The sequence below is a fragment of the Helianthus annuus genome, chromosome 13 (assembly GCF_002127325.2).
Source record: "Helianthus annuus cultivar XRQ/B chromosome 13, HanXRQr2.0-SUNRISE, whole genome shotgun sequence".
Lineage (NCBI taxonomy): Eukaryota > Viridiplantae > Streptophyta > Magnoliopsida > Asterales > Asteraceae > Helianthus > Helianthus annuus.
This window is the reverse complement of record NC_035445.2, coordinates 136431360-136456447: the sequence shown is the minus strand read 5'-3', so window position 1 is coordinate 136456447 and position 25088 is coordinate 136431360. Positions and strand designations below refer to the sequence as shown.

At 43.6% G+C, this 25088-nt stretch overlaps 1 protein-coding gene across 1 annotated transcript; it reads right to left on the bottom strand.

Moving 5' to 3' along the window:
* Positions 1 to 4075: 4075 nt before the first annotated feature.
* Positions 4076 to 7811, bottom strand: LOC110901777. The gene is made up of 7 exons (XM_035982382.1): positions 7112 to 7811; positions 6875 to 7030; positions 6611 to 6742; positions 6284 to 6532; positions 5113 to 6212; positions 4752 to 5042; positions 4076 to 4677 (listed from the first exon to the last, which is right to left on the bottom strand). Exons 1-7 carry the CDS (start codon positions 7809 to 7811, stop codon positions 4264 to 4266), a joined length of 3042 nt encoding a protein of 1013 aa, XP_035838275.1. The 3' UTR covers positions 4076 to 4263.
* Between the last annotated feature and the right edge of the window lie 17277 nt (positions 7812 to 25088).

Below are 25088 nucleotides of genomic sequence, written 5' to 3'. Positions count from 1 at the left end.
GCCACAAAAAAGTGAGACGGCTAGAGACTCACATGGTCAACGGACCAAGATACACCGCGAGAGAAAAAGGCAAACGGCCCTACGAGCCTTCTTGGCAAGAACAGCAAGTCATATTCCCAGTAGTGCGCGGCGGTCCTCGCGCTACACGACCCGTCGTCATTACTGGTATAATTGGTCACTATGAAACAGAGTACATCTTCATCGACCCAGGAAGCACAGCCGACATCATCTACGAACAATGTTTCAATCAATTCGATGAAGAAGACAAAGCGAGACTCGAGCCAGTCGATTATCCTTTGTCCGGCTTTTGCAATGAAATGGTCTTCCCTCTCGGCCAAATCAGTTTCCCTGTCACGCTCTCTGACGGGAAACATTCAAGAACAACAAATGTGAACTTTATGGTAATGCCAGTGAAATCAAGGCATGATGTGCTTCTTGGAAGGGAAACACAAGGCGAACTAAACATGGTGACTTCAACACCTCATTCTGCCATAGGTTTTCCTACCAAGACAGGCGTCGCAATCATATACGCCAAGAAAGAAGTGATGTCAACTGAAGAGCTGCGCCCAACAAAAGCGGCGAAGGTCTCTACGACCGAGCCAGAAAAATGGGTCTTAAACCGCAAGTACCCAGAGCAGACAGTGACAATTGGCCACGCCATTTCGTCAGACATCAGAAAACATTTAAAGCAACTGCTGTTCCGCAACATGGATATATTTGCCTGGACCCCGTCAGACATGACCGGCGTCCCGCGCAACATAACTGAGCATTGCTTAAACACGTACCCTTCTGTAGAACCAAAAGTCCAGCGAAGGCGCAGCCTAGGCGCGGATAAGACAAAAGCGATGAATGAGCAAGTATGTGAGTTGCTCAAGGCTGGAATCCTGAGAGAGGTAAGATACCAAAGCTGGGTCGCGAACCCTGTGATGGTAGAAAAATCAAATGGCGGATGGCGCATGTGCGTTGATTACACTGATCTCAACAAGGCGTGCCCAAAGGATTGCTATTCCTTGCCTGAGATCGATAAAAAAATTGATTCTCTCGCGCCATACCGATGGAAGTGCTTTCTGGATTGCTATAAAGGATACCATCAAGTGCAGATGAAGCTAGAAGATGAAGACAAGACAGCCTTCAGGACTGATCTTGGAATATTCTGCTACACCAAAATGCCTTTTGGTTTAAAGAATGCAGGCGCGACCTATCAACGCTTGATGGACAAAACCTTCGCAGGTGACATCGGAAAGCACATTGAGGTTTACATCGATGATCTAGTGGTGAAAAGTCCCGAAGAGGACCAAATGTTAAAAGACATCGAAAAAACGTTCAACTCATTGCGCAGCGTAAATATGAAACTAAACCCAGCCAAGTGTTCCTTTGGCATGGAAGAAGGGAAGTTTCTGGGCTTCATTGTCACAAACGGCGGTTTCAAGGTGAACCCAGAGAAGGTACAAGCTATAGAACGAATGCCCTCGCCAAGGAACATCAAGGAAATGCAACGACTAGCCGGCCGGCTGGCCGCGCTAAATCGATTTCTTTCCAATCACGCCGCAAAGTCGTATCCCTTCATTAGCACGTTGCGCAACTGTGTGAAGAAGCAAGAGTTCAAATGGACCCCGGAAGCCGAAACAGCTTTTCAACAAATGAAAGCGTGTCTGATCGAACTCCCTACGCTGACGGCACCGTTTGAAAAAGAGCCCCTTGTGCTGTACTTGTCCTCCTCGGATAAGGCAGTAGGGTCAGTATTGTTGGTAGACAGGAACGGCGTGCAAACCCCGATCTATTACGTCAGCAGGATACTCACAGACCCAGAAACAAGATATTCCACAATGGAAAAGCTGGTTCTTGCGCTACTACACGCCTCCCGAAGATTGCGCCGATACTTCACAGGCCATGTGATAACTGTGCTTACCAATTTCCACATTGGCACTATACTTCAGAAGCCTGAGACATCAGGCAGATTGGCAAAATGGGCCATTGAACTGGGCGGCCATAACATCTTGTATAGGCCGCGCCCAGCCATTAAGGGGCAGGTCCTCGCCGACTTCATCACAGAAGTGCCGGCTGATAAAATCAAGGAGTGTGAGATGGTAGAGACGCCCAAGGAAAACACAGCAGAGGAGATTTGGATGCTTTACACTGACGGGGCATCAAATGAAGATGGCGCGGGAGCAGGTTTACGTCTAGTGAGCCCAGAAAAGCACGAGTTTACTTACGCCATTAAGCTCGACTTCAAGAACACCAACAATGAAGCTGAGTATGAGGCTTTTCTGGCAGGCTTACGCCTCGCCATCAAGATGGGAGCAAAAAACTTGCGCGCACATGTGGATTCACTCCTGATAGCCAGTCAAGTAAATGGCATATACGACGCGAAGGGTGAAGTCATGGCTTTATATCTGGAACAAGCGAAAGAATTGCTCCAACAATTCAAAACCCACGAAGTCATACATATCAATCGCTCAGAAAACAAGCCCGCAGATGCCCTGAGCAAGCTCGCCTCGACCTCCTTTCAACATCTAGCCAAGGATGTAAGGATAGAGGTACTCAAAAACCCATCGGTTTTACTGCGCCAAGTTAACGTAATCGAAACAGGGCAGACATCATGGATGACCCCTATCATCCAATACTTGGGAGAGGGGGTGCTTCCTGAGAACAAAGCGGAAGCAAGAAAGATCCAAAACAAAGCCCTACAGTACGAAATGCACAACGGTATCTTGTACCGAAAATCCTTCTTGGGACCACTACTGCGCTGTGTGGACCCCCAGGACGCGAATTATTTGATAAGGGAAATCCACGAAGGGATTTGCGGCATCCACTCCGGACCAAGGATGGTCGTCGCGAAGATCATGAGCGCCGGTTACTACTGGCCGGGTATGCATGTTGACGCAATGAAGGAGATCCGCAAGTGTGACTCTTGCCAGAGGCACGCTCCAAAAACGTTGCGGCCTAAAAATGATCTTATCCCCGTGTCCACCGCATGGCCCTTTCAGCAATGGGGAATTGACATGGTAGGACCCTTCCCGGATGCCCCCGGCGCCGTAAAGTTCATCATAGTAGCTGTCGACTACTTCACGAAGTGGGTAGAAGCCAAAGCCCTTGCATCCACCACAGCCATGATTGTGCGCAAGTTCATATGGGAACACATCATATGCAGATTCGGCCTCCCGCTCAAGATCGTGACAGACAACGGCACCAACTTCGCGTCAGACGATCTTAAGAACTGGATGAAGGAGATGAACATTGAGCACACTTTCACCTCCGTTGCGCACCCACAAGGCAACGGACAAGTGGAAAGTGTGAACAAAAGCATCGTCGAAGGGATAAAGGCCAGATTAGGAACAAGGCGGCGCGGATGGGTCGATGAGCTCCCAAGCATTTTATGGGCTCATCGGACCATGCCAAAGACAAGTACCGGCGAAACCCCTTTCAGCCTAGTCTATGGCTCAGAGGCGGTAATCCCGGCAGAGATTGGCTTGCCCTCGCCGCGAATGACCACGGTCAACACGGTTGACAATGAAGCAGAAAGGCGTCTAGACTTAGACTTATTAGAAGAACGGCGTGAAATCGCAAAAATCAGAGAGGCCAAATACAAAACCCAGCTGGAAAGGTACTACAACACAAGGGTTCGCATTTGTACCTTCAATCCAGGGGAGTACGTTTTTCGCGACAACGAAGCGTCAAATGCGGAACGCCCAGGGAAATTGGCACCTAAATGGGAAGGCCCATATCTGATTCATGAGGTCCTAGGCAAAGGGGCCTACAAATTGCGCACCTTAGATGGCCACATCTTACCAAGAACTTGGAATGCGCAACAATTGCGCAAATGCTACATGTAACCTTTTCGACCTCGCGCCATTTTTCAATTTCGCCACGCCGGCTACGAGCCATTGGCATATATGTATGAAGGCCTAAGAGCCAACTTCTGATTTGAATAAAAACATACGACATGTTCTATTACATTGTTTTTTCGTTACAAATGCATGTTAAACTTCTGATTAGCGCGAAAGCACTCCAGCATTTTGAGATGGTTCAAAACCACCTCCAAGGTCCTCCGCAAACAAAGCGCGAGACCGGGTAGCCACCTTATGCTTAGAAAACGCTTCCATTTATTCGAGCTAATTTAACCTAAGTTTTTACAGCAATGCAATAATTGCAACAGAAAAAACGAAGACATTTCATTGTCATTAAAACTGCGCAAAAGCGCATCACTTACAATCAAGTCAGAAACAAAGGCACAAACGCCTATCAACAAACTAACAACCTACTCTATTTGTCTTCGTTCTTCTCACCATCATCATCTTCGTTCCCCTCACCATCGTCGCCATCGTCATCACCTCCGCCATCATCACCAGCTGCTTCCTCATCAGATGATTCAACAGTAATCGGTGGATCAAGGATCACCTTGAGGCGCTGACACCAATCATCCTTTTTCAAGGCACTAACAACCAAGTCCATGATGGGCAAGGAGAGGTTGTCATATGAGTTCTCAGCACTGGCCAGCGCAGCATCAGCTTGTTCCGTCACTGAGCAATGACTTGTATCGAATTCTTGTCCCAGCATTCGCTCAACGTGATCAGCACACTCCAGGTAACCTCCTCGATGACCAACTGCACGCGCCGCATCCGTAAGAGCAGCAACAGCGCGATCTAGCTCGCCGGCGTTCAAGATGGAATTGGCAACCTTCATCAAAAGAGGAGCATTAAGAATAAACTCTTCAACATGTTAAAGAAAAAGGTAAGGCAAAAAGGACTTACCAGCACTATTCCCCGAGTGCGCATCCATTCTGCTTCAGAAACAAGCGTGTCCACAATGCCTTGGGCCTCAGAATAATTTGTCTGAGCCACGTTAAGCGCCGCAGTGCTGACAGCACGCGCCTCCTCAGCATCGATGGCCTTGACCTTCTCTGCCTCAAGGTCGATCTCCAGGGACTCACATCTGTCGATTTGTTCATCCAAGCGACGTTTGAGCTCCGCAATCTCAACGTCCTTGGCCTGGAGATCTTTGTCCTTGGTGGACAGCTGAACCTTAGCTTCAGACAACTCAACCTGGAAGTTGGCAAATGACTTAGAAATTTTATAAACAACAAAGGAGAAAACGAAAGGAAAATCAACTAACCTCCATCTGTTGTTTAGCGGCTGTCTCAACCTGCGCTTCCTCCACCTTCGATGTCAGCTCCGCTATCTTAGCCTCAAGACCAACAATTTTTTGTCGAGCCGCATAGGCGCGCTCGTTGTCCTGGGCGCAGATGCGCTTGAACTCGGCCTTCTCCTTGGCCAGTTGCTCTTCCACATTATGAAGTTTCTTTTGCAGGCCCTCGCGACCCCACTCTTCAGCTTTCCTATCAGCCTCAAACTTGGCTTTCTCCTCATCAAATGTGGCCTTAGCCTTCTCAAATTCACCAACACGTTTTAGCACACGCTCTCGGTAAGCCTCCCAGTCGGCGCGCTCTCTGACCATTGTTCGCCATTCACGAACTATCTGATGGTTAGCAGATCGAGCGTTGGCCTCGGCAAGAATGTAAGTGCGGTACAACATTTCATGCGGCTTCGCCTTTTGACGGTTAACTTCGCCAGGAGTGAATTGGTTCAAGTACCAATCGCGAGAAGGACCAAATTCAACAAACGTATCCTTCTGCCTTAAGCTCCAAGGGGCTTGATGAGGAGCATCACCACGTTCCTCTTCAGTATAAGTTTTATAATATATATCCCCGACGGTATCCTTCGCACCTATCACATTGGGGTTATAGCCCCCAGCTCCTCCAGAGCTTGCACCACTAGACACATAGCGCCCTAACCCCTTAGAAGTAACAATCGGCGCAGCGGGGGGAGGTTTTGGGACACCAGACTGCCCTTGAACAGAAGACTGATCGGCAGCTCTTTCTTTCCTCGCTTCTTCCGCCTTCCTCTGCCTATCCGCCTCCTCCCTCAGCTTTCTCTCCTCTTCCGCTTTTCTCTTCCTCTCCGCCTCCAGCTTTCTCTCCTCCTCCTCCTTCCTCTTTTTCTCTTCCTCTTCTTTGCGCTTTAGCTCTTCAGCCTTCTTCTGCACAGCAATCCTACTCTCTTCTTTCCTCCGATCCTCTTCTGCCTTTTGCTGCGCTTCAGCAGTTTTCGCAGCATCACGCGCAGCAGAATCGGAAGGTTCAGTGGCAACCTTAGGTCTTTTCGTGCTGGGTTCAACAAACTTAACCCCCTTTTCAGGGGTCTTCTTCTTGATCTCTACAAGAATAAAGCAAACGCACTTGAGCAAAAAAGAGGTTAAATTATAAAGAAGGGAGATAAGAGCATACCAGGAGAAAACTGGTATAACGAGCGCAACTTGCTCTTCTTCCCAACAACGGGAATAACAACTGAAACAGGCGCAGAGGCCATACCAGTTGTCGCCTCGCTTCTACCCCTCTTTCTTCCAATCAACGGGGCAGTCTCTTCTTCCTCTTCTTCTTCATCCTCAGGATGAGATGGAGTTGCGTCAGCATCCGGGTTACGAGAACCCGCGCTCCCAGAGCCCTTTGACCCACCAGCGCCAGTCTTTCCCATAGCTGCATATGATAAACCTTCATAAGAGTCACTGATTATCACGTAATCGTCTAAGTCACGTTGCCGGAGGCGAAGCGTACCTTTGACAGCAGCAGTAGTTGCGCGACTGGCGCCAGGACCCTTGCTGGTCACTTCAACATCCGCCTTCTTTTTCTTCTTCGAAGGTTTCTTCTTCTTCTCCTCTGGGTCAACCCCCAGATCGCGCAACACACCTGCAAAGATTTTAGGCAACGAACTTAACTCGCCATTCGAAGACCCTACTGACTCCTCGCTGGAAAGATAGAAAGTCTCTTTCCCAGCAGAAGTCACAGAGCGCAATGGACGAGGTTTAAGATAGTGCGCACCTTCAGTTGCATCCGGCGGCGAGGCGAAGGCGTCAGCAGCAGGAAGCATGAAGTTCCCCTTTATCTGGTCATACCAGCCTTCCTCATCATCGCGCAGAGGGCGAACGCCCATGGAGCCACCAAAGGCTGGGAAGGCAGCCTGATAGAGTTGCGTCTCTACACAACAAAAACAAAGTATAAGAAACCAGTTAAGTGAATGTACTCGGAAACAAAACAAAAAGGGGGAAAGTATCTAACCTTGATCCCCGATCTTCAAGACCGGGAGTTCCCTGCTACTAGGTGACCACTGGTCACTCATCTTGGCAGCAACCAGAACATTCTCCCCAAATACCCGGTTAGGGGTTGCGGTAAGCCGCTGATACCACTGAGCAGACTTCGGTATAGGAAGGTCCTCCTTTGGTATAACCTCGGTCCATTCCCTAAACGGCATAGCTATTGGCAAGACTTCCTCCCGGATGAAGAAGAACTTGGGTTTCCAGTCATGGAAACTCTTGGGAGGATTCAACAAAATCTTCTTAGCCGTACCACGGCTAGCAAAAGAAAAGAACCCCATTGTTCTTTGCAGTTGATAGAAGACACGAAACTTATTCACCGTCGGCTCAATGCCGTGGGATTGACACAAGAACTCAAAGTGCCTCACCCTCACCATCCCAGGTGGGCTTAACTGTGAGATATGAAACTTGTAGTAGGACAAGATGCTACCAAAGAAGTTAGTCGCCGGCAGCCGGAAGTTTCCTTGAAGGAAGAAGTCTTCGAACAAAGTAATGTAACCGGGTGGGGCATCAGCCGCGGTCTGACCCTGAGCAGGGTACCGGGCATCCCACTCCGGCGGAAACCTAAAACTTCGAACGATCTGTTCGAACAGACCTAAGTCCCATCTAAGGACTGGAACCGGTCCTTCCTCACTAGCAGCAACCTCTTGATGCTCTTCACTCATGTTTTTAAGATGATCTGGAAAAAAGGCTCGAAGAAGGCTTGAAGATTTGAAGAAATCTTGAAGAAAATGAAGAACACTTTGAAGATTCAAAGAGTTTTGAGAGGAAATCGGAGAAGAAACGAAGAGAAAGTGAATCTCTCACCTTTCTCTTCGGATATTTATACCCATCGCATTTAATGCGATGGGTAACCGTGCCGCACTAGCCGCTAGGCTAACCAACAGAAGGTTGCCACGTCAAGCGGGAAACCAGGAGTGACGGTTACCACGCGCGCGTGGGCCTCACTCTCCTGACATGAAGTGCAACCGCCGCAGGCGGCATGATGACACCCGTGCCAGGGGTCAACTCAAACGTCGCCCTCAGCGACTTATCTCACCAACCTGTCAGAAGTTCAAATTTCGAAGTTTCCCGCCATAAAACATGCAAGTAACTTCATGCAGAAGTCATATGAGTCGCGCCAGATATACGTAAACCACTATAACCCCGCGCGCTTAAAAGGACAAACAAGAAATCACTCGACACCTGCCTAGTACCTGCGCATCGAAAACAACAGTTTTCTACATGCGCCTTACAAGTCAGGACCAAAAGGACAATTTCCCTTCTCTTATTTTTATTAAGTCCAGAGCTCCAACCACTTGCGTTGCGCATGGTGCAGCACTGGACTGGGGGGACTTGAAGGGGTATGGTCCCAAAAAGTCGCGCAAACCTCATAACAGGTTGCACGTGAGACCATACTCCTTAGCATAACAACTTGATAATAACAACCTCGCGCAGCTCACATCACATTGTGACTTACCCCCGCGCGAGGAAGAGCACATAATAAACTCAGATAGCAACACTTAGTATAAAAACAATGGTATAAGTGAGCACACTAACCCCGCGCGGGTTAGTTGCCACCAAACAAAATCCTCTCCATAGGAAGACGCGCTGTTACCTACAGAGGTACACAGGGTACAAGTGGCAGTAAAAAGAGCCAATGAGCGTCCAGCAGGCTCTGTTCAATCGTGCGCCACGATCTTCTGACGATAAGTACACAAGGACGCCTACATGGCACCAATCAAGAGACGGGGACAACTGTCCCACGATCTCCACTTGTCTGCTGATGACAGAAGGGACAACAAGGCCGACAACAATGACACGTGGCTCCAATCAAGGTGCGCCAGCACCGACGAGCATCTAGAAGCCACTAAGCAGTCGAGGCCAGCGAGGCAAAGAGTATATTCGTTGTTGTCCGTTTCTGGCCCAAGGCCCATCAGCCCACAACCTCTTACACCTCTCCGGCTATAAATAGAGACCTTCATTCCTCAGGTGACTCATTCTTTTCTCTCGGCTCTCACTCTTTACTACTTAATTACTCTCAAAGCAATCGCTTATTCTCACGCCGGAGCCCGGTTAAGAGGGAAACCCCCACATTCCCCTCTTAACGAGTAACGGTGTTCTGTTTTGCAGGTTGAGTAGCCAGTCGGAGCTCAAATACCTAAAGGAAGATTAACCTCTATGAAAGGAACATAAACCCATCTAATTAATACCTTAATTAGAACTCGTGTTTCTTCACTCACCCTCAATTTTCTTCAAATGTAGTATGTGGAAATTAGTGAGGTCTTAAGAGTATATGTAATCAAACCCATATTTTAGACAAATACTTGAAATACATGTAATAAAACTTATCCGAAATCTATTTTTTTCTTCAGAACAGATCACACAAGTTTGCCCGACATATATTGAAAAGACTTCCGCAAATATCCATCCACAATATCAGTTTTCTTATCCAACGCCAATTTTCGAAATATTACCGACAAATTATAATTTCTTTTAGGTAAGTTACGCATCGCTAGATCCGTGGACTGAACTTTCGTTGATCAATGTTTCGTCGGTCAAAATATGTTTTTTTAGTAACATGTTGTGGTAATACAAGAATAACGTAGGTCATATGTATGAACTTTTTATCATAAAGTATTTAGGGTTTAAGTCAAGAGTTAGTGTTTATGCCAACACTTGCTTTGGTGGGTTGTCTTAGTAGATTTTATGTCTCCGGTTGTACCTAACGTTTTATATTTAATATGGACTGGTCCTCCTATTAACTAAAGATTAAGTTGCCAAATTGGGGAAAGAATTATTGTTCCTTGTGACTCAGGTTCGATTCCCACTCTCCTCATTATTTTCTGCGACATCCAAGTGAAGAGCGAATACAAGTGGCGCCGATTCGACTTGGATGAGAGAGAAGGTTTTACCGATTATTCCATTGTCGTGTATTCGGGCGGCTGGAGGTCGGGTTTCCGCGCATCGGGGTAGAACTAAGGTGCCGACGACGGTCAAGTAGTCAACCTTGACCACATCGCCCGGTGTCACGGTGATTGACACATCATTCCTTACCGTTAAAAAAAACTAAAGATTAAGTTAAGGGATTCTCTTTTTGTCAACTCAACAATTAATTGTTTTTTATTTTTATGCATTATACTAATATAATTCTAAATACTTTTATGTCTACACCTTACAGAATTTGAACTACACTATGTTATTTGAGAACAATTATTTTATTTGTTGTAGTACTTTTTAGATATGTATGAACATTTATAAAAGTTAAAAAAATACATATGAACCTCTACAAAATTTGAAAAACATATGAGTAAATTGCCAAAATCGTCCCTGAGGTTTGAACATGTTTGACAATTTCATCAAAAACAACATTTTTGTACCATATTGTCCTTCGGAATTTTTTTTGTCATTTTCATTCAAACGTGTAACTTTTTTTTTTTTGCTAAAATAGTCCCTGAGATTTGGGTTTTTTTTTTTTGTTATTTTCATTCAATGTCTGATAGAAAAAATAAAGCAAATTAGGCATTGGGATGAAAATGTCAAAAGATTCCAAATGTGAAGGAGAATATGATAAAAAAAGTTGTTTTGAATGAAACTGACAAACATACCCAAATCTTAAGGACGATTTTAGCAATTTACCCAAAACATATATAAAAGTTGAAGGTCATGTCATGGGATTGTTTTTTTAGGTTTAAAGGCCAGCATGGATGGACTTACACTCAGGACTAGGGATGACAAATATACCCGAGTCCGACGGATATATCGAAATCCGAAGCATTTGGGATGGGTATACCCAATACCCGACGAGTATTGGATCGGGTGTGGGTATGGAAAAAATATTTCGCGGGTTTGGGATTAGACGATACCCGACCCGATTACCCGAAACTATATACTCGTTTACCAAAATATATACCGGAAAACTTTCAAGTATTCATATTTGTTAGTAATGTTTCATTCTTTTAGCTTTTTATTATTTGAAAAATAAACTTTTCATTTCAAATATATATTTTTATGATATTATTAATATTTATATGCTATGAAATGCAAAATTACATTTTGAGATTAATATTATATCATATATACATTTTTAAATATATCAACTATTATGGCGATGATGATATATATATATTATTTTATCATAACTTAATATATTATATGGATTTTTAGAACATAAAAATTATAAAGGAAAGTGAAAAAAATATATATACATGAAAACCCTAACAGATCTACTCAATGGCTAAATACTCGTCAAATACATGACGGGTAATTGACTGGGTATGAGATAAGATAAGATTTTACAACCGAGTATGAGTATAAGATTAGCCATACCTGAACCACTATCATCTATACTTAGGACTATGGAGTCCCCATAATACATTTACTTTTCGCATTTATAGAGTTGTATTAGGCTATGAGGTGTGGGGGCTCCATGGGGCTCCATCCCCGCCACATCACCAGCTATAGCGCCCATAAGGGCTTTATCACCACACCCATATGGGGTGCCATTGATGGGGCTCCATCATGGTAACACCCGGTAGCGCCCATAGGCACATATTTGGTGGGGTCCACTAGTTCTAAACCAATCAAATATTTTTTTTTAATTTTGTTTAATAGGGGCTCCATCCACACCATATAAATTAAAGGGGGCTCCATAGGTGACGTGAATCCTATGTGGATTTGATAAAGCCCCATGGGACTCCATCCACACCTCATAGCCTTAGTATATACAGGTTTTTCGAGTGAAACTACTGTTTTTTTTTGGACGGTGACTCCATTAATTAAAATAACCCATGAATTTTGATGGATACATTAGACCATCCGTAGTGGGGCGTGATTTTTTAAAAAAATTGAAAAAAACGCCCCAAAACGCCCCCATCCATTACACTAGGCGTTATATTAAAAAAAAATTTCAGAAAATCACGTTTGGCGTTATTAAGAAAACGCTGCATGTGGCCAATAGGCATTATTCCCATGTTTGACTAACCAATGATCATTTAGGTTGCCTTTTTTTGTTTAATGATTGGAAGGGGCATTATTTGGGCATTATTCCCACTACACCACTTTTGCAATAACGCCCCATGCTGACTAGACTGCCACGTGTCGGATAATGCCCCATGGAGAGAGCATTATTTTTTTTAACCACTACAAATGGTTTTAGAAAAACTCTTTATAAATTAGGGGAATTGGTCTGTAATAGTTTCACCTAGACCTTATTGGCCATTAATAATCCCACCTCAGAATATTCCCCCCCACTAGTCCCACCTTTCACCTATTTTTCCTACATTGGTCCCCCGTTAAAAAAACTTAACGGAGTTAAGCTTTTTTTTTTTTTTTTTTTTTTTTTCTAAATTACAAACAGATTTTTAGGGCTTTTGATTAGAACGATGATACGAGTCCATTGATGTAAAACTTATTTCGAAATGGTGCTCCAAGTGACTTGATTTTGTTTAATTGGAAATTTAAACACCCGAATTGAAGCGCCGTTTTCATCGTTTGGAGCACGGTTTCGAGGCAAGTTTCACATCAATGGACTCGTATCGTCGTTCTAATCAAAAGCCCTAAAAATCTGTTTGAAATTTGGAAAAAAGCTTAACTCCGTTAAGTTTTTTAACGGGGGACCATTGTAGGAAAAATAGGTGAAAAGTGGGACTGGTGGGAGGAATATTCTGAGATGGGATTATTAATAGCCAATAAGGTCTAGATGAGATTATTACAGGCCAATTTCCCAATAAATTATAAGTTATAAGCCCATTCCCAATAAATGAGCCCAACTTCCAATACTCAATTCAAAGTTTTCTATCAGAATTCGTAAATACCACAACATTTTGTGTTTTTTAAATTCCAATGACAATTTTTTTTTATTGTTGTATCGTATTTTTATTATGTAACTAACCTGATCTGACTTGGAAATTTGTATGTCTGTTTCTATGAAATTGAAGCAGTGATTCCATTGGAATTTATTTTGGATCCGCCCTCGATATGACTTATACTTTAAAGTGTTTTTCTAGTAAGTGACATATCAGTAACATTTTTTTACTTATTTTTTCTCATATATATTCTGTTGAAAAAAACAGAGTTGTATTCAAAATAACATATTTTTTGGTCTCACAATACAAAAAACACATTCTTTTAAGATATAATCTGAAGCAAACCCCGGAAGCAAACACAAAAGAGTACCAATTCCATTTATTTATGTAACCGAACTTATTTTAGAACCTCATCGACTATTATGTTACTATTCAGAAATAACTAGAAAACGGACCCGCGCGCGTTGCGTTGCAGGCCACGAAATTGACTCGAAGTATATCAATCTATCAAACATAGCTTTATACGATGAGCTTTCAAGACTTATCATTAATACACATGTAACATTTTGACCTACTATAATAGCAAGGCTACCTCAGAGCCATATAGAGCCATAAACAATTGTATTTTAAATGAGGAATCTGAGTTAAACTGAAGCACCTCTCTGCATATAATTCAATTCAAAAGAGGTTTTACAACCATTTCAAGGTTCGGCATCAAATGTTTTTTCGCCAGCAACAAATAATCACATTAAAACAGCCAGCGCGCAGCTGGAAACATACAAGCTAAAGAGGCAAAAATCAAAACAAATAGACAACCTACAAAAAAAAACAACTATTGGGGGAATTTCTCCAAGTATCCTAGATAAAGTTTGATGTTTCGTCCTATTTTTGATTGTTTAAAATTAAGATAATTAAGCTAAGATGTCATCCACAATATTATCGAAAGATCGGCTCATTCTTATCAAGGGCGTAGCTTTAAAGGGGCCGGGAGGGGCGCTCGACTCCCCGAATTTTTCGCTCAATAGTGTTATGTATGTACGTTTCGTGTAGAATTTTTTAGGTATATACGTTTTCGACCCCCCGGTTTTATAAAATTTTTTAAACTTATATAGATTTTTTAAGTTCGGTGACTTCCGACCCCCCGGTGGAAATTTTCAAGCTTCGCCACTGATTCTTAAAAAAAAGCAAATCGTTACGAGTGTCCCACATATACCAGAAGGTTCAACATCAATTTAGATGACCTTAATAAAAATAAAATAATAATAATAATAATAATAATAATAATAATAATAATAATAATAATAATAATAATAATAATAATAATAATGTATTTTTTGGTATTACTAAAAACCCCAATCTGTGACATACTTATCAGAAAAATTCATCTCTTGGTATGCATATGGAGTACGAACATGGTTACCTAAAAATCGGCTATATCGTGCATATTATGCCTAGGAATTACATACAACAGACTCTTTAAATTTATAGAAATCTTCAATGGATTTCATCTCTTGATGGCAAACTTCTCTTGCCAGACAACAGCTGGGCAATCCATTTTGCTTGTGATTCAAAGAAGGGATATCCTATTAACTACACCAATCAATACCCACCACAACTAATAAAAGGAACAAGCCTTTAATAGCATAATAGCATTATAGTTGAAGGAACTCCGTAATATATATAGTATATAGGTAATTATAAGTTAGTTGTATTTTAGCAAGTAAAGAAAAATGACTTTTAAGGTTTACTCACATTTATTATGTAATAAGTTATACACCAAGTCTTCACCGACACTTGCACTTCCATAATAGGAGGAGAAAACGAACACTGATAAGCTACGATGCATTGTTTCCTCCTTGATCTTCCATTCATGGCAACGTCTGCATAACCTCTCTATAACCCTATGTAAAATTCATTCAATTAGCAAAAAAAAAAAAAAAAAAACATAACTCACGCACCCTCCAATAACATACAACACTTGGTCATGATTATCTCTGAAGAAGTTGAATCAAGAGCATTGGTGACGAGAAAATGAAACAACCTTGATTGAACATAAACAAAGTAGGACATCTGCCCGAGCGCTACCCTAGAACATGTGACCTTAACTTATCGTGAGTCGACGGTGTCGAGCCAAAACTCATTGCCACTCCCACAAAAGCCCCCCAATCGTCAGTTACCAGCTTACCGCCTTTATTTGCCGCCGATCTGATCGAAACTATCACATGAAATGAACCTTTGTTCGGACCCTTTGAAGCCCTTGTTTTGGTCATCATGATAGGGGTCCCACATAACATTCTACTTGTTTGGATCCATCATGGAAGTAGGAACGTATATTTTAGCTTGTACGTTGGCTGTCATTCCTCCATTATACTCAAGTAGCATAACAAATGTCATCATTTACAGTGATGAACCATATGCTTCCAGTTTTGCAAGTATATGTAATCTTAAAATTTGAATTAGCTGAAACATACTGAATATGTGAAGCACACAATTTGTCAAATATAAATTATCATTCTTTGAAAAACTACACATAGCCACCACTAAACTATCAAATGAAGCTGCAATAAATCTCTTATTAGTTTCAATCAAATTGAGAGTTTGAAACATAGATTTTGTTCCTAATTTTACTCAAATTTCACTACAAATCACCAAATTAAACTTTATAACCCTAATTTTCAACAAACCTGGACTTGCTTTCAATAACAAAAGATATTGCCAAAGCCAGACAACAGAGTAAACCACAATCAATAACAAAACAGGGTAAAATTCATACCTAATAGGTGAGCTGAATTCGTGGTGAAGCCTAATAAGCAGCGTTGATCTGGTTTCAAAACCCCTAAACTGGAACCCTAGCCGCCATCGCTGCCAATCTGGTTGTCAGAATAAAGGCCTCAGCCATAAGCCACCGTTATCACTGTCACACCCCAACCGATGGCGGAATCATCGGGGCGCGGCACTGAGCGAAACAGATTGTCCAGAAGTCTCCATAACAATTATCATTACCAATCCATTTAAAGTAACATGTCCCATACCATGTCTCAAAAGGTAAATAAATTATTACATACAAAATTTAGGAAAATAGTTCTATTTCGACAACTCAGATTTTTAAAATAGCCCAATTGTTTATCTGCTTCTAGAGACCCTTAATTTCATTTGTACAGACAACTATTTGTTGGTCTATAGAGCTTGAGAGTAGGGTTAGCCTGAATAGTTCGATGGTACAACGACAAGTATCGCGTAAAACGGAAACAAGTGTTGATGGGTCGGTCAGCTGGTCGATCGGATGGCTTGTCCGATCGGTCGGCTGGCCGTGCACGTGACAGTCCATTCGGATGACTGTTCGAGTGGATTGTTTCTTCCTTCCTTTGAGTAGGATGTGTTTATGCATGATGGTTTGGCTTTTGAAGTTTTTGTTGTAGCATTTGAAAACATTGAAGTATCTTTAGCTTTCAGGTCGGTCGATCGGACGGTCGTTCGACCTGCCGGCAACCCGTTTGGCTGGTACTTCAGCGAGAACAAGTTCTCAGCAGGACGTCACTTGATCGGACAGTAGTTCGATTGGGTGGCATTCCTAGTGCATTGAACATGTTGAAAAATCGATTAAGTGTTAAAGCCTAAGTATCTCATGATCCGAAGAGTAATCCGATCGGATGGCAGTCCGATCGGTTAGCAGTTCGTTCAATACTCAAACTTTAGTTAATAATTGGTTAAGTGTGGGACCCAAGTGCTAGCCATTCGGCTGACTGTCCGTTCGGCTGACTGTCCGTTTGGACAACAGTCCGATCGGACAGTACCTCGTCCTGATCGTCCTGTTCGTCTCACACTTGGTTGTTTTGATTGTTTGTCATTTTATCGTGGTATTTGATAACGAGTTAAACGATAGGAACCTTGTCATTACTTGGTTCTCTTGATCGGACAGGAATCACCCAAATCCGATTAGTGAACAGTTCGGGACGGTGGTTCTCGTTCAATCCGGAATCGGTGAACCTCGTGGATAGAATCCGGATCTTGGCCACACAACTTCTAGAATAATTAGTAAGTCGGCACAACCTCCGTTTCCATCGGTTTTGAGGGTATTAAGTGTAAAAGAGTTGAAAGAAAGTTAGAAAACATTCTCTCAATCCTTTTTCACCGTGAATATGTTTAGATCTATGAAAGATCTTTGTTAGTTTATGTGGAAATCGGTTAGATCTAAGTTATTCTTGGTGGATTGAGGCCAAAACATGAAGTTCTTCAAGAACACATGATGACGTCATTCTAGAACACCTTGAATCTTGGTGATTTCACAGTCAAATGTTAAGATTCTAAAGATAGAAAGGTGTAGGAGTGCGTGTAGATCAATAAAGTACAAGATTTAGGGCGAGACCTTACCGGAATCGAGAGAAATCTGAAGAAAAGTGAGGAACACGAGCTGGTCGGACGTCACTTGCCAAAAGTTGTAAGTTGGAGAATGACAAGGGGTATTTATAGGATTCCAAAAGAGGAAAGGGCTGGCCGATCGGACGGCAGCTCGATCAGACAGCCTGTCCGGTCTGACGGCTGTTCGATCGGCTGGTCGCCTGATCGATCGGTCGCCTTTGTCGAGTATTCGGTGCGACGAGTTTTGCTGTTTCGATTTTGATTGCGAGCGATGCGAATGCGATAGAGTTTACTATTCAAATTACTTTTAATCCCAACCATTCATATCTCGCGCTATCTCTTCTCCACTAATTATCATACTATATCAATATACAATCATCCTTATTTCGTATTCGTTTTGCGATGGCGATTCGATTGTGATTGAGTTCGATTGTGATTCGATTGACTACCACACACATCATAAATAAACATGCACAAGTAACACATAAGGCACACACACACATATAACACTTACCACAAATGCGATATTCGAGTTTGCGAGCGCGATGTTGATTTGATTAGTTCGATTAGCGTTTAAATAACTTTATCGCATTGTTACTTCCTATTATTCACAGTCGGAAAGCGATTCATATCGATAAACATTCGATTACCGCGATTGTAATTAATTACTCCACATAATACAACTAACGTAAAATATAAAATAGACTAACTACAGTCAAAGAAGTCAAAACAGGGATTTAGCAATCTTTTCCTCCTTTGACTTCAATCTTGACTTTGACTTTCGAAACACTAGGGTGTTACAGCCTCCTATTTTTTAGGGAATTTCGTCCCGAAATTAGGCCGAAGCCGTAGCAAACAACTGCGGGTACTTCGCCTTCATGTCGCTTTTGAGTTCACAAGTGAACTCTGCGTCTCGTTTGCCTTCCCATTGGACTTTCACAATAGGAATGCGCGAGCGTCTAAGCTGCTTGGTTTGGCGATCCATGATTTCGACAGGCTTCTCCAGGAAGTGTAGTGTTTCGTTTATTTGGAGGTCATCGAGAGGTACAATTAAATCATGCTCAGCCAGGCACTTTCGAAGGTTTGACACGTGGAAAGTCAAGTGGACGTTACTAAGTTCCTCCGGTAGTTCGAGTCTGTAGGCGACTTTTCCGATCCTTTCCTGAATCTTGAAAGGTCCAACATATCGAGGCGCTAGTTTCCCTTTCTTGCCGAAGCGGCCCACACCCTTCCAAGGTGATACCTTTAGGAGTACGTAGTCGCCAACGTCAAACTCAAGGGGCTTGCGTCGTCTATCGGCGTAACTTTTCTATCGACTTCGAGCTTTCAACAAGTTGTCTCGGATTTGAAGGACTTTGTCAGTCGTTTCTTGTAGTAGCTCGGGACCGGTTAATTGCGAGTGACCGATCTTGTGCCACACAATTGGCGATCGACATCTTCTTCCATATAGAGCCTCGAATGATGCCATTTGGATGCTGGTATGATAACTGTTGTTATACGAGAATTTGACTAACGACAGGTATTTATCCCAATTACCACCGAAGTCTATAACACACGATCGGAGCATGTCTTCAAGAGTACACATCCTTCTCTCAGTCTGGCCGTCGGTTTGAGGATGGAATGCGGTACTCAGGTTAAGCGTAGTACCAAGAGCAGCTTGAAACGTTTCCCACAGTCGCGAGGTAAATCGAGCATCACGGTCAGAGATGATGTCGCGAGGTGATGCGCGTGAAGTGTGTTATATTTTAGATATATATTTTAGCCCCTTTTTACACTTTTAGCCAAGTTTTAAATTTATAAAACACGATATTTACTAACACTAAACACACATATGGGCAAGTGCACCCATCCTGGACGTAGTATAGTGTTGGTAAGATACCGAGGTCGTCCAAGGACACAAGAGCTTTTAATACCGGTTTATCCTCAACGTCTAATCAAATCAAAAAGTGAGAAAAATTTTTTAAACTAAGAAAAATAAAAACTAACTAAATGCTGAAAAATAAAATAAAATAAAAACAGATAGACAAGATGAATCACTTGGATCCGACACGTGTGTTAGTATAACCTTTGATTATTTTCGCACTTTTGCACTTGTTTAAGAGATTATCTTAGTTATTGTAGTAGGCCCCTCTTTTGAAGGCGACGTTACCCTCAACCCAGTAGTTTGAGTCAGCAAGGATACAATCCTAAAGGGTCGGATTATTGAAAGATAATGAATTAAGTTATTAATGCAAATTGTGGTAGGCCCCGCTTTCGGCGGTGACGTTACCCTCGGCTAAGTAGTCTGAGTCAGCAGGGATACAGTCCTAAATAGCCGGGTTATAGTATTAATAGTAGTTAACTTATGAGGGGGTCAAAGAGTTTGGATCCCCGCCATCCAATACCTATGGGCATTGAAGGAGATCCTACTAAATTTGACCCAGGTCCCAAGCAGGACCTCTAAACGCTGAACAAGGGCAAGACCCTTACCAAACCGTTCCCTTAACCCCCGACCAGGTAGCCAACATACCTCCATATAGACCGTGGAGATATGAATGGTGAAAATCTTTTATTTTATATAGACAGTAAAATAACGCCCAGACACCACGGACAAACGATAAGGAAAGATCACCTTCAACATAAGTAACTAGTTATTAAAGTCATTAATACAAAACCAAATAAAAAGTGCAAAAGATTAAAAATAAAAAGTATTATACTAAACACTTGTCTTCACCAAGTGATATAAGAGACTTAGGCAAACATGGCCTTGATTGTCAAGAACTCTTACTATCAATCTTGGATCCCGAGACGACTCACACACTCTACGATGGACAATGGATGATGGTGGTGGATGATGGTGTTATGGTGGTGGTGGGTGGTGGATGAAGTGTGAGAGAGGTGGTGTGCCAAGGGATGAGTTGAAATGGCTCCAAGCACTCCTATTTATAGGCTGAACAGAAGCCTGGGCACGGCCCCGTGTCCGCTGGACACGGCCCCGTGCCCGTCTGACACTCTCTCTCTTCATTAATTGTAATTCGCAATTACAATAAATGCACCTGCACCACTCTGACCACGCCCCCGTGTCCGCTGGGCACGGCCCCGTGGTGGGCAATAGAAGCTTCTATCACTTTGTCTTTTCTGCCAGGGCTGACCATCCTGGACACTGCCCCGTGCTCGCTGAGCACGACCCCGTGTTGAGCTGGACACGCCCTGTCACACCCCCAAAATCCCACCTGCGGAGTACCACCGCTTGGAGGCGTGACTGACCAGGACCCAGCCACCAATCATACTGAACAAGCATATAAGTAATTATAAAAGTTTAACCATCCCGATTGGTGTTTCAAAACATATAAGTTTAAGTTGCAAGCGGAAGCATAAGTTTAAAGTTATAACATAAGTTCCAAAAGTTTCAAGTTTATCATGGCCTTGTAGCAATCCATGTCCCACAACGATCCTCCTCCATGCAAGCTCCAGCTAAGTACCTATGGTCCTGCAAAGCATGTAGTAACGAGTCAACAACTAGTTGAGTGAGTTCACGGGTGGGCGTTCGTTTTAGTTGTTTCGAAAACAGTTTACTTTATCTGGCATCCAGCCGTGGGGGTTACCCCATAGTTTTAAAAACGTGACCAGTTCGTTCCCAGTTACTCCGGCACTCCGGCCGTGGGGGCTACCCCATATAGTTATCAGGCATTTCGGCCGTGGGGGCTACCCCATGTACATCATCTGGCTCTCCAGCCGTGGGGGCTACCCCATGTGTATACTAGACTCGTTACCGTATCGATTGCTGACTGTAGTCATGTTTATGTGCCCTGAAAAACATCAATGTCTATCATCATTGACGTGCCCCAGATCCATTAGTTCACGCCCGTCCTCTGCGGCACGGTGTGAGGCTTGTCAGACCTAAATAGCGCTATCTAACTAATGACCCGCTCGCCATTGGCCCGTCGATTAGTCGATACAAAAAGGAGGGACTTCGTGATAGAGTTTTAGTCTAGTACGTTTATCCGTCCATCCGGACGAGGAATCACATTCCTGAACCACTGACGTCCTACCCAAGGTAGACGAGGAACCCACGTTCCTTAACCCCGTTCCCAACCCAGGGAATCCCATGCTTTGTAAAGGGTGTGAACTCACCTTGGTTTGCTCGGCAGTCAAACACAGAAAGTCAATCAAGTCGCAAGTAGTCAATAACGTCCTAACACGGATATCACGTATAATCAGATTCGAACCAAGTAGTGCACAAATGTTCAACACGTTTGGCAAGCACGTTTAGCAGTAACAGTTAACAGTCAACCGTAGCACATACGGTTCACAAGTTCAGCCCAACTACTTAGGCCCAAACACGTAAAAGCAGTTAACACAGAAGCCCATCAGTCTGGCCCATTAACTAAGGCCCAAAAAGTGTGGTCTCGAGTCGCAACCGGACTCGCAAGCATGGTCTCGAGTCATGCTGTGTGTTGATCATGGATGGTTGCGAGTCGCAACCGGTGTCGCAACCGTAGTCTCGGTTCATCATGCTAAGGTCTCGAGTCGCAACCGGACTCGTAACCTGCGGTCTCGGCTTGTCCTGTTATGGTTGCGAGTCGCAACCGCGTGGTCTCGAGTCATCACGCTGTGGTTGCGAGTCGCAACCAGGTGATTGCGAGTCGGTAGCAGTCGTTTTCAAGTTCACGTGTTGATGCAGATGTAGTCAGATTAGTGGTACAATATAATCAGGCCCAAATCCGGAAATAACCAATAGAATCCCACTAACATATTTCCTAATCAGGCTATTAGTCAAAGATGGATCAAAATCACAAGGGTTTTCAATCTTCAACTATCATTCAAAGTGTTCTTCAATATTCAAACCCATATTCAACAAGTTCATAACATATTAATCACTTATTCACCCAAAACTATGAACAAGCATCAAAACACTAAACATAACACACAACTCGGTTTTCATATATGTCCGATTTCATGGCAAGTGCAACCCGATTTCATGTTTATCAACAAAAGTGGTTCAAACTTCATTTAGACACAAAATATCACACTCATCATATAGTATATGCTAACCGGTTCATCATTGTGCATATTAGAATCATCATAAACATCAAGAACAACATGTAATCTCTAACCATAAACATCATCTTATTCATGCATCACAAAACACAACAAAAATCAACCATAAACATGATAGATACTAACCGGTTGGTGATGTGTGTGTGTGTGTCGATCCAAAGTTCCAAATCCGAGAGTTCTTGTGCCAACCGAGTGGATCCGAGAGTCTTGGAAATGTGTTTGTGTTCTTAAGGCTTAGAGAGAAAAGTAGGAGAGTGTGTGTGTGTAATGTTCAACAAATGGCAAGAACTAACTAAGGCATGGTATATATAGTCAAGTTCCAAGAGTGTGCACCCTTAGTGGGTTTCGAGTGGGGGTTCACGGCCCAATGGCCCAACCGGCCACAAGGTTCTCGGCCCAAAGGCCTATTCGGTCACTATTCACTCGAGACCTCTTGGTCTCGAGTCGGGTCCGTTGTTTCGTGTCGGGTTCTCGGTTCACATATAACACGTACACACATATATATATATACAATACACGCGTAACAAAGCACTTATCACATAAAAAGATTCACGTTATCATTTTAACTAGTCACATAACGTACAAGTAAGTTACAACGAAAGGTTCTAAATTTCGAGTTGTCACATCATCCCCAAGTTGAAAGAAATTTCGTCCCGAAATTTGATGGCACTCACTGAGGAAGCTAGTCAAGTTGCAAGGTTTTCCCGGTTTTCCTGGGGTGTCACATCCACCCCCCGTTGATCTGGAATTTCGTCCCGAAATTCCGTAGCTTCAGCCTCAGTAGCGTTTGTACTGTTCTCAAACAGTTGGGGATACTTTTGTTTCATCCGATCTTCGCGCTCCCAGGTGAACTCTGGACCGCGACGTGAGTTCCAACGAACTCGAACGAGAGGTATTCTAGTGCTCTTGAGGACCTTAACATCCCGGTCCGTGATCTCGACAGGTTCTTCGACGAATTTCAACTGTTCGTCGATCGTGAGTTCCTTCAGAGGAACTACGTGCGTCTCATCTGACAGACACTTCTTCAGATTCGACACATGGAAAACGTTGTGAACTGCACCGAGTTCTGCTGGTAATTTCAGTCTGTAAGCCACCTTGCCTATTTTCTCAAGGATTTCGAAAGGTCCAACGTATCGTGGGTTGAGTTTGCCGCGTTTACCAAAACGAACCACACCCTTCCAGGGTGAAACTTTGAGTAATACCCGCTCCCCAACCTGGAGCTCAAGTGGTTTCCTGCCCTTATCGGCGTATGCCTTCTGACGGTCACGAGCGGCCGCCATGCGTTGTCGTATTTGAGCAATCCGCTCAGTAGTGTCTACTACATGTTCTGGACCAGTGATCTGACTATCCCCCACCTCTGCCCAACAGAGGGGTGACCGGCATTTACGTCCGTACAATGCCTCAAACGGAGCAGCTTTAATGCTGGTGTGGTAGCTGTTATTATACGAGAATTCCACGAGTGGCAGATGCCTTTCCCAGCTGTTGCCAAAGTCGATTACACAAGCGCGAAGCATGTCTTCTAGTGTTTGGATAGTACGCTCGGACTGCCCGTCCGTCTGCGGGTGATATGCTGTGCTCATATCAAGACGTGAGCCAAAAGACTTGTGCATTGCTTGCCACAGTTCCGAAGTAAAACGTGCATCTCGATCAGAGATGATAGAGGTGGGCACCCCGTGCCTCGAAACAACTTCCTTGAGGTATATCTCCGCTAGAGTGGAGAACTTATCCGTTTCCTTGATTGCCAAAAAGTGTGCGGATTTCGTGAGTCGATCCACGATCACCCAGATAGTATCGTTTCCGCGCTGTGATCTAGGTAGGCCAGTAACGAAATCCATGGAAATTTGCTCCCATTTCCATTGTGGTATCTCTGGTTGCTGAAGTAGGCCTGAGGGTTTCTGATATTCCGTCTTGACTCGCGCACAAGTCAAACACTTGCTGACATACGTTGCTATGTGGGCCTTCATGCTAGGCCACCAATACGTGGTTTTAATATCGTGGTACATCTTGTCCGAACCAGGGTGTACCGAGTAGCGAGATTTGTGCGCTTCATCCATCACAAGTTCTCGTAAATCGCCATAGAGTGGGACCCAAATGCGTCCTGTTACATAATAAGCACCGTCTTCCTTCTGTTCTAAGCGTTGCCTTGACCCACGTAGGGCTTCAGCTCTAACGTTCTCTGGTTTCAGTGCTTCTATCTGAGCAGCTCGTATCTGCGAAGGTAGACTAGAATGGATCGTGAGTTGTAAAGCTCTTACACGCTTAGGCGTAGTGTCCTTTCGACTGAGGGCGTCTGCCACAACATTGGCCTTGCCCGGGTGATACCTGATAGAGCACTCGTAATCATTCAGCAGTTCGACCCATCGTCGCTGCCGCATATTCAGTTCCTTCTGCTTGAATATGTGTTCTAAACTTCTGTGGTCGGTGTAGATGGCGCACTTGGTTCCGTACAGGTAATGCCGCCATAGTTTAAGTGCGAAAACAACAGCTCCCAGCTCTAAATCATGTGTCGTGTAGTTCTTCTCGTGAACTTTAAGTTGTCGTGAGGCGTAAGCTATGACTTTATCTCGTTGCATCAATACACAACCAAGACCTTGAATTGATGCATCACAGTAAACCACAAAATCATCTGTGCCCTCTGGCAGTGAAAGGATAGGTGCACTACAAAGTCTATCCTTTAGATGTTGAAAAGCTAACTCTTGTGCATTTCCCCAATGATAAACAACGCCTTTCTGCGTTAGTAAGGTGAGAGGCTGCGCG